The sequence below is a fragment of the Tasmannia lanceolata genome, unplaced genomic scaffold (assembly GCF_043159265.1).
Source record: "Tasmannia lanceolata isolate RefF3 unplaced genomic scaffold, GAP_Taslan_0.1 ptg000029l, whole genome shotgun sequence".
NCBI classification, from domain to species: Eukaryota; Viridiplantae; Streptophyta; class Magnoliopsida; order Canellales; family Winteraceae; genus Tasmannia; species Tasmannia lanceolata.
In genome coordinates, this window is record NW_027518706.1 from 6,912,993 (window position 1) to 6,923,858 (window position 10,866).

Consider the following 10,866-nt stretch of genomic DNA (forward strand, 5'->3'; position numbering starts at 1 on the left):
AGGATTATTGAGACTGTGTCATTCGATTCCGTTACTTTGATTTTATGCGATATTGGGTTAGATGAGAGATTTGGAAAGACATTGAGATTTGATCATTGGAAAAATGTAAGACATTTAAATTTGATTATTTTAGATTATTGCAGATGGTTTTGATATTTGCTTTGCTAGCCTTGTACGCTTGTGAAGCTTGCTTTGCAGGTGTACGGCGTTGTCGCACCCTTAAGCCTTGTGTTGTGGTTATGTGTGTATGTGTGTGGCTTGGGGGCGTGACAGTTAATTAATTAGTTATTGTTTTACTGGCTCTGCTTATTGCATGGTTCTAGTATGAATGCCTTCCATATTCTTGGTTGATGAATATGTGGCGCTGTTATGTGCCTAGACTGGAATTCGGTTTGGGGGCGTGACACGTCATCAGCCTCTAAACTTGATACAACCATGTTCACGGATTGGAAAGGGTTCCTGAGCATAGTTAACTGATAATGGTATACAAATTCAAATGAAAAATCAGTTTCCTATCTCAATAAAGCCATTGAACCTGCTAGTTCAGCTCCTGAAATTTAATTGTCAGCGGAATTCAGCCATTTCTATAAGTACCTTTTGGTTAACAAATGGATAAAGATAGTTATATACCTTTCTGTTAACTTGGATGAATGGGCATGTGAAGACTCTGTGTTCCAATTTCTAAGACTTAATCATGCTTGCATATTTGATGAAGATGTAAAAGTTCAAAGAAAGAAAGAAAATTTCACTAACATTTAAAAAAAGGGTTTTTCACCATCATTTGTTTGTCACTAATCTAATCTCTCTCCATTATCTGCATTTCTTTGACAGGCCGAGGTTGTTGAACCTGCCTTTGCACTGGGAAAGCCTCAAGATCAGGGACTCTTATACATGAATGGAGCATGGTAATGGAGATGCACCAAGTCATGGTCGTTTTTGTACATGACAACTACTTTTAGATCAACCAATTTGTTATATACTTTTAGATCAACTACTTTTAGATCAAATTGAAGTCTGCCCACAATTCATGTTGAAAGGGGGGCACATAATCCTACGTGGGGGGGGGGGGGATTCATCTCCTCAAACTAATTTGCTAACAGTACAAATTGATCCTAATCATTGAGTTGTGTACTAGATCCCTTGTATTTTCAGTTGAATGTATTTTGTATTATCCTATCAATTTCTTTGGTCAGTAGGAGCGCTGGGCTTTGTTTCTTCTCTGTTGAGTATGAGGTGAAAAACAGCTTGTCTAAGTACCTACATCATAAAGCCAGTTTCATAAATAGACCTTTACATGTTGAATGTGAACTGCTATTCATTTTTTAACTTTAAAATTCCCATTTGCAAATCAATGATGAAATGATTAGGATAATCCCTATTAGGCCCTTGATCAACATGTGTCGTACTGTTTACATGTATGTTAATTGTTCAAAGCCAAATCATGCATTGCTCTGTAATTTGCAGGTTTTGCATAATAGTAGCATTTTGGATAAAACTCTCGTATATTTCCAAAATTTAACCATATGTTGAATGATAAAACTGTCCTACCATCAAACAGGTCTATTCATTCCACAAATTACACTTGCAGCCGTCCTTTTTTTTTTTTTGAGCATCTATGGTTTCCATTGAAATTTGCCTAGTCTTTTGTGCCCAATGGTCGTGCAATACAAAAACTCACAATTGACTTTCTACTATATACTAAGCCCTGTTTGTTTTAGATTTCGAGAATCGATTGTGACTCCCACTTTCTACCTAGATCAAGCAGTAAAATTATTCACCCACTCCAAGATCTCTTCTCCCTATTTGTCCTGTTAACAGGACAAACCCCGTAAGGAAGGCAATATAAAATCAACTTAATAGCAAACCCAAGTAAATTTGGCCATAGCATTTGGGATCACTTTGGTAGTCAAATCAAAGCACAAACAATTTGGCCATAGCATTTGGGATCACTTTGGTAGTCAAAAATAGGGGTTCAACTCGGGTTGATTTTTGGGAATTCGGGTTGAGCTTTTACTTAAATTGGGTTGGGTTCAGGTTGTTTCCAATTCATAGCAGAAGCTCGACCCGACCAAACCCAAGTAAATTTGGTTGGGTTCAGGTTGTTTCCAATTCATTATTTAGCAGAAGCTCAAACCGACCAAACCCAAGTAAATTAACACAGGAGTTGTATTTTCAGTGGACCGCAGATATCGGTGGAGATGTTGGTGCGTCGGTGCATGCGTGGACCCCTGTGGAAGAATTTGGATTTTGAGAATTGATTTTTAGTCCACAATATAATCAGTTTTGGATTTTAAGTCCAAAGCTGAACATTGGACTAAAAAAATAAACACAATTTGACTCCGGTAATCAGTTTTGGATTCAAAATTGTCAAGTAATGGATTCTAAAGACCTAATAAATGAAGAATTGATGAGGTCAAGTGAATTGACTAGTCCCAATATGGTTTTCCCTCTTTAGAAAGAAAGAGGATGTATTGTGTCATAATTGTCAAGTAATGGATTCTCACGCATTAGAAATTTTTTGGACTGGAATTAAGAGTCCATAAATTTCATTGAAAGTTGTGACTTTCGTGAACCCCTTCGAAGGAAAAAAAATACCAAATCGTAGACTTTGAAATTTGGAGTCCAATTTCCACATAGCAAAATTACTTAGATTCAAGAAAAAACAAACTTTATGAAATTGGAGGTAAATGCATCAATCATTTCTTTCCATATAAAGGTCTAGTGAGATGAAATGAAATGGGCAGAACAAAAAAAAAAAATGGTGTATCTGTTCATCAGCACAGGAGAAAAAAAAGGGAATGAAAAATAAAGCCTTCTTCAACAAACTTATCTTCAATTTCCAACATGGTTCATAGCTACCTTGATTTAATTAATGGCGTGGTAATCATCTTTCATAAATCTCCCATATGATCAAAAGATCCTTTGTGATGTTATTTGTAATTCATGATGGAATGATCAATGTATTGCAACAGGAAACCTTCACACTCGATCAAGATTTGATAATAATTTTGTATTAATAGTTGGAGGAAATATAGATATGAGAAAAAAGCATTGCCTGCAAGTGGCACCACTAACCACATCACATATATAATATAACATTAATTAATGTACAAACACATAGAAGAAACAACATATATGATAGTAATCTTTGTCCAATGGGAAACAAAAGCGGATGTAGCAGTGAATTTCATCATTCTCTGTGGATCCCAGCACCATGATATATGTTTCTAATAGAACACATTTCCTTTACAACGTCTCCCATCTCCATTCGTTCTCTCGGAGATTCTGCAGAACACACCACTCCAATCCTCACTAAAGATACCAAACACTCCTGCAAACGACGTATCTTATCATTGTAATTCTCAGCAATGTTTGTAGCGCTTTCTTCATCATCTTCTAAAAGAATTAATGGATCTAGAATCTCCATCACTCGATCTGGCAAAGTCAACTGGACAAATTTGTGAAGACTTAGGCCATCCTTAAACATGTCATCTGTGGGGCATTTTCCAGTGAATATCTCCAATAAAAGAATCCCATAGCTATACGCATCTCCGGCTGTGGACACATGACCACCTGCCCCATATTCTGCAATTCCACACATCTTTTACACTTTTTGTTGTGATAAAGGATATAAGATACCAGTTAGAAACTAAAAGTAAATATGAGGTTTGATTTTGAAAAAAAGGTGGAAATTTTATCAAAGAGATGATAGATAATTGAATGATCTCTTCACATTTAGAAACCTAAGTTGCAAGGAAAGAGTCTAGAACTTTTAGTGAAAAAAATAAGAAATGATTTAGCACAATGAAAGAAAATATAAAGTTATGTCCCATGTTGCATCAGTACAAGTACGAGTGTCGGAATTTGACATAGGTATTGTGTGTCAGATTCAATAAACCTAAAAAAGAATGATTTGTAGATTGGCCAAAATATTTTAATCAATTGTCAAATTTTAATTTTTTACATAATAATATTATTTTAACCAGTGACATATTTAAATTTTAATAAGTTAAGTTGATATAATGTTTTATTTCTTTTTAAGATAATTACTAATAGGATGAGTAAAATTCAAAATGTGCAATAATTATAAAGTTGTGACAGTAACATAAAAAAAAATAGAAAGCAGATAAAAGAGATCTAGAACTGTCTTAGAGACTCCTGCAATTTGAGACGTGTCCCACAGGGGTACTTCATCCATTTAGAAGAATCCATATAACATGGGTTTTGGCAAATCAAGTCATGTAAGTGGTGAACCAATTTCTCAACATGATTTTTTCATGATAATTTCTCAACATGATTTTTTCATCTGAAACAAACCAAGTATCAGTGATTACACATCCAAAAGCACTACAAAAGTAGATCAAATTAAACTTCATACTACTTATAAGGTAAAAAATAAGTAAAAGTAGAAAGAAAGTGAAATGATGTCATTTTCTAAGTACAAACATAATAGTTGTAAATGTCAAATCTTTAATTTCACTTTCATGTTGACTTGGGAGAGGCAACTTAAAAGGCAATTGTTGAAAAATCCATTAAACACAAGGAAGTAGAATGAATAGTGCACCAACCAAACGTGTCTCCTAAAGGGAAATGGCATCATTTTACCTTCGTTTCCAAGGGAAATACTATTTCCGTCACAACATTAATCCAAAAGTCTCGTATTATTATTAGTAATTATTAGAAAACTCCTTGACCTATATTTATCAAACACCTTAAATTTAGGGATCATGGGCCCTAAGTCCCGGCCATGACTCTGTCTAGAATCATCTAACCATACTAGGAAAGTGTCGCTTGTCATGTGTTCAAGCTCTTTTGGAGAACCTAACTCATCTTTCTTCCGTACCACTTTTCTTTGAAAAAAATGACCAAAAGAAAGCAAGGGTTCAGAGTGTGGGAACCATCCTCCACTGACGTCTAGAGGGAAGTGTGTGCACCTTCAGCAGATGGAGTGGAGTTAACTTGTGATACGCCGATTGGGAACTTTGTCGGCGGTCATTAATCTGGAAATCCTTGTGAGGTTGATGCCAGAAAGTGGCTACTTGACACCCACCCTTGAAAATGGCTACTTGACCCCCACCCTTCGCCCGAACCAGTGGAATGAAAACAACTACCTAACTCTATGTTTTTTTGTTTTGAAAATTGACATTGCATTAATATTCAAAAGTATTGGGCGGGGACAAGATGTCCCACAAATGATACATAAAAGTGGTCTGCAAACCAATTACAAAGCATGTTAGATAGGTGAGACAACCAGCGACACGACAAACATGAACTCCCTAGCTAAGGACTCCTTCCTTTGCTAGAATATCCGTCGCTTCATTAGACGACCTCCTACGATGCTCAATCCTTGGCTCCAATAATCTTATTAAGTCTAAAATCTCTACAATTAATGCAGTGACCACAAAATTTACAAATGCAGTAACCAAAAAATCTACAGATGCAAAAGGAGACAGGGTGTTATACCTTCGTGGATGAGTGGTTGCTAAATGTTTGGCTTTGTCACTCTCCTCAGAGTGTTATACCTTCGTGCAAGGGTGGTTGCCGATTGTCCAGCTCTAGACAATCCTGGCAAATGGTTCACCCAATCTTCGAAATGGCGAAGGGGTTGCACACACGGTGTCAGGCTGTGGCAATGACGCCCAGCGGTAGTAGGATCCAATCAAACAGGGGCTCGTCTGATTGGTCAACTCTGGGGCTTTTTGGTCCTTTTTGAAAAGTTAGATAATTTTGAAAAAAGACACTTTTCATGGTACTTTTGCTTCTTTCATTGGAATATATTTTCTCTCATGGGTCTTCGGGGTGTTTTACTGCTCTAGCTCATTTAAGAAGCACGATTTGATTCATCATTGGAGTGTTGGGTCACAGTAGGTCGTATGACACACAAAATGAGGTATCAACATAAGCTTTTTTGTTAGCCACACTAAAGACACAAAAAATAGAAGGCAATAAAAATTAAACTCATAATCAATCATTTTAAAATATGACAATGCTACTATTTTACATAACACAAATTAGTTCATAGTAAATGTAACTCTATGGAGATGCGACGTTCTACTACAAGCTCATCTAAAAGAATAGGCCATGCTTTACAAAGGGTACGATATGTTAAAAAGTATTTTAGACAATTAATGGTGATATTAGTAATTACCCAAATCTTGGGGTTATTTTTTGTTGAGAAAAATTAGTCATGGGTTTTTTTGGAAATTTATTTACAAAATTTCTAATTATTTTCTAATAATATTAGAGATTTTATTGAATAATTGAATAATTACTTCTCCGAATTTTTGCGAATTTATAACTTTTTAACCATTTACATGATTATCATTTTCTACACAACTATTTTGCATAAAGAACTCACGATCATAGGTACTAAAAAGGCCGCCTATTATTTAGGTGAGATGTACGAGACCACTTGATGTAAAATAACATTCCTATATACTCTGTCAATAAATATAGAAATGCTATCAAGTAATTTTTTTGGTTCAAGATGCTAATTTAGCCTTTGTTGCGCTACATTATGTACCTAATAAGTGAGAAATATTTTATAAAACTCATTGAGAATAGACTGGATGACGAAAATTGACAAAATTATTACCTGGAGCAATGTACCCAATAGTTCCCTTTAATCCAGTTGTGCTGCTTTGATCTTCAGATGAGCTCTGAATGATTCTTGGATAAAACTTGGCTAACCCAAAATCACCCACATGAGCATTCATGTCTTCATCCAAAAAAATGTTGCTTGGCTTTAGATCACAATGAACAATCGGGGTATGGCAATGATGGTGAAGATAATCCAGCACAGAAGCTATGTCAATTGCTATGTTTAATCTCTTAATGAAGTTTAAACTTCCTAATTGATGTTGCCCATCTAATTTTGAATGCAACCACTTCTCTAGACTCCCATTTGGCATGAACTCAAGCACGAGAGCTTTGAAATCATTACCTCCAAAATCGATGCTTGAACAAGAAGTTAAGATCTTCACAAGATTTCGATGACGAATGTTTCTCAATGCATTGCATTCAGCTATGAAACTCTTTGAAGCTCCCCTTAAGTGAAGGTTGAGTACTTTGACAGCAACAACATTTTCAATGCGACTGAGCATACCCTTATACACTGATCCATAACTTCCCGTGCCTATCAAATTGGCTGAAGAGAACCCATCTGTTGCTTTACAGAGTTCTGCATAAGAAACCTTTAAATGCCGGCCCTCCATAGAAGATAGGGAAGATGGTTTCTTCCTTGACTTTCTTATCCAGTAAAGTGAAGTAGGGACACACAATAACAAAATCAAACATACAACCGCACCTACTACTAGGATGATTACTCTAGAAACATGGGCTTTTCCTCGTCTGTCATTAGCTAGGACTGGGCATGTAGGCAACTTTAGTTCTGGGATACCACCACAAAGATTATCATTTCCCATGACTGAAATTGCACTAGCATTTCCAAAGACACCTTGTTTTGGTACTTCACCCTCAAAATTATTGAAGGACAAGTTTAGATATTGTAGAAACTTAAACCCCTGTAGATATTTTGGAATCTTCCCTGAGAAGTTATTGTGTGAAAGATCAAGGACTTCAATGGATGTTAATGTAGTAAAAACTGACGAAATATCTCCCAGGAAGGCATTACCCTGCATATAAAGTTGTCGCATGCTCTTACAATTTGCAAGAGTGCTGGGGATTTCACCTGCTAATTTGTTCTCAGAAACAGCCAATAGCTCTAGAATTTTCAAGTTACCCACTTCTGATGGGAGTGAGCCCGTCAAAGAATTTTGAGACAAAATGAGTTCGATTGATAGCGAAGAAAGGCCAATGATTTGTTTTGGTATCGTAGCTGTAAGGTTATTTCGAGAAAGGCTCAATCTTAAAAGTTTTGTACAGTTTGCAAGAGATAGAGGTATGCTTCCTTGCAGGTTGTTGTATCCTAAATCGAGGGCGGTCAATTGAGTAATATTTCCAATATTGTATGGGATTTTCCCGGACAAACTATTATCTCCCAAGTAGAGTTGTTGTAAGTTCTGGAGCATCCCAATTGAAGCGGGAATAGAACCCGTGATGAAGTTTGAATATATAGCAAAAGTTTGTAAGTTGATGAGATTCCCGATCTGACTAGGGATGTTACCAGAAATTTGGTTTTGTCCTATTGACAACAAAGAAAGTTGAGTTGAGAGATTGGTTATGGAGTTGGGCAATATGCCACCAAAATGATTTCTGTTCATGGATAACTCATTTAGATTACTACAGTTGGTCAAAGAAGTGATAAATTTCAAGTCATCAGCTCTACCAAGGCCTAGATAATTATAGCCCAAGTCAAATCCGAGTAGATTCTTTGCCCATCCAATATTTTCAGGCACTGGTCCGCTAAACTGGTTCCCTTCCATTCCAAGCAATTCAAGACTTGAAACATTGGATAATGAAATTGGAATGTGTCCGGTAAATTGATTGGCTCCTAAAAGAAGATATTTGAGTTTAGTAAGAGAGAATCCTATGTTGGGTGGAAGGGTTCCGTTTAACTGGTTTACTGCTACGGCAAAGTTCACAAGAAACGAGAGATTATTATAAAAAGAGGAAGGAACCGCACCGGATAATAAATTTACAGAAAGGGTGATCCATTTCAAGTTATTAATTCGTGCCAGGTCATCTGGGATGTGTCCCACCAAACTATTGTCACGTAAATCGAGACGGGTGAGAGATGATACGTTCCCAAGTTGAGGTGCAATGCTCCCTGTAAGATGATTATGAGCAAGAAACAACAAGGATAGCTTCGGTAGAGTGCTAAGTTGGATGGGAATTTTCCCTGTAAACTCATTGTAACTCAAATCGATGACTCCGAGGTCCCTACAGTGTGTGAGATTGGAGGGAATTTCCCCTCCCAAGGAATTATAGCTCATATTAAGATGTCGCAGTCTAAATAGAAGGCCAATATCTTGGGATATTTGGCCATTGAAGCTGTTTTCTTGGAGGTGGATTTCCCTAAGGAAGGTGAGGTTGGATATGGCAGGAGATAGAGTACCCACCAAGGTCTGCCCACTAAGGTTCAATACAGTGACCCTTTGATGCCTCCGACCGCACGTGACTCCATTCCACTGGCAGAAATGGAGAGTATGGTTCCATGATGATAAGGCTCCAAGAGGATCACTTCTTATCCCACCCTTAAAAGCGAGCAGAGCCATTCGATCGGTTTCGTTTCCAAGTAAGGTGGTGGCGGTTGCAGAATTCGAATGTACTGCGTTCATGGCAAAGAAGAGATTTACAGAGAAGATAAATGACCAAAGCACACTAAGAAGACTCATACCTGGTAGCTCCATCCGGGTTGAAGCTCTTCTTGTGCTGAGCAAAGACAAGATTTTATTTATTTTTTGTCTCCCAATTTCATTTGATCACACTCAACCTTTATACAGCACGAAATGATGATCAGACCCTCTACTTTTTATTTAAAAAAACAATTTAATATTTAGTATTCGACTGAAAATGGTTAACTACTTGAGGATAAATATACCGGGCACCAGCCGTCCCACTCACACTGATATCGACACATCTATTTTGATACTGACACCACTAACACACTAATATCCACACTTATCTATTTTGATACTGGCACCAGCCACACAGTTATCTATTTTGATAGTGGCACCACTCACACGGGACCATTTTTCGTTAAATCCACAGTTACATATTTTGATAATGGCACCACTCACTGATATCCACACTTACTATTTTGATACTGGCACCACTCACATGTGAGCTTCTTCCCTTCTTCTTCGATATTTTTCCATTCCTTGAGTAGCAGTAAAGTTTCTTTATTTTTTTCAGTCTTCACAGAGAAAGACTGATCCTCTTTTTTTCCCCAACTTTTCTGAATCGATATAGAGAATTGTCACTTGATTGTGTCGGCTATCAAATATCAATTAACTTGACTTCATCAGTTTATTTATTAGGTCTTTAGATTAAAGGGGTTTTTGCAAAGAGAGTCTTCCACTATGGACTATAGGTCTTTAGATTAAAGGGGTTTATCCAAAAAGAGTCTTCCACTATGGACTATTTGCAAAGGGAGCTCATATTTACGCCCCTTTTAACACCCGCATTTAAACGTGGTGACCGGCTATAATGAGTTGTCAGTTAGTACAAAAAAAGAGTACTTCTAAAATGACAAGAATACCCTTTCAATAAACCGCCTATTCCATCTCTCACAATCAAAATCTTTCCACTTTCTCTGGCCTTACCAAAATCCCCTGTTCCTTTATCTCGCCTGACCAAAATCTGAAACCCTCATTTCGTCTTTCTCGCACGACCAAAATGGAGACCTTCGAGCTCTCTCCGTCTCTAAGCTCAAATCGAAAAAAGAGGCTGCCATCATCACAGGTGTCTATCTCTGGTCATGAAAATATCTCATGTCTATGAAAACAGGATTTTCCATTTTGTGCTATTAGATTTGCTTCTCAAGTGTTCGGTGAAATGCCCGAGAAGGGATTGATTAGATATTGGCATCCAATTCAGAGAGAAAAAAATATATGAAAGTAATTCCTTGGCACTGAAATTGAGGACAAGCTCCAATACGAATTGTTCAGACATGAAACATTCCAGTTTTAAATTTGATCTCTTGGCACAATTCCGTCCAGATGGAGTTGATTCAACAAAAATCAGAACTCTCTCCCACTATACTTTTAGGTATTGAATTCACAATCACAACCTCCAAGGCAACACTCAAACAACAAAGTTCAGAGCTCTTTCCCTTGGAGGGAGGCTTTTAGGCCTTGAAGGCAAAATGATGTCATCTTCGCCTTGGGATTGTCCTGCTTGGCCAGAAATTGCCGTGGCCAGGGTGAGGGTTAGGGTTATGGTTTGGAGAAGAAATCGACTTCC

General features: G+C 37.2%; 1 protein-coding gene across 2 annotated transcripts; it reads right to left on the reverse strand.

The window, feature by feature from the left end:
- Positions 1 to 2,995: 2,995 nt before the first annotated feature.
- LOC143859092 (uncharacterized) lies at positions 2,996 to 9,455 on the reverse strand. Of its 2 annotated transcripts, XM_077369774.1 has the most exons (3): positions 9,299 to 9,455; positions 6,596 to 9,229; positions 2,996 to 3,585 (listed from the first exon to the last, which is right to left on the reverse strand). In XM_077369774.1, the coding sequence occupies exons 1-3, from the start codon at positions 9,309 to 9,311 to the stop codon at positions 3,191 to 3,193; spliced, it is 3,042 nt and encodes a 1,013-aa protein (XP_077225889.1). In that variant the 5' UTR covers positions 9,312 to 9,455; the 3' UTR covers positions 2,996 to 3,190. The 2 variants fall into 2 exon arrangements, with proteins under 2 accessions (XP_077225889.1, XP_077225888.1); XM_077369773.1 differs by having other exon boundaries at positions 6,596 to 9,455.
- Positions 9,456 to 10,866: the final 1,411 nt, after the last annotated feature.

What these genes read in the sequence shown, in the direction of transcription:
- LOC143859092 (XM_077369773.1), bottom strand. Translation starts at nt 9,311, where the DNA reads ATGGAGCTACCAGGTATGAGTCTTCTTAGTGTGCTTTGGTCATTTATC. An exon ending in TATTGGGTACATTGCTCCAG is followed by an intron (nt 3,586 to 6,595) that starts GTAATAATTTTG and finishes GTGGAATTGCAG; the next exon opens with AATATGGGGCAGGTGGTCAT.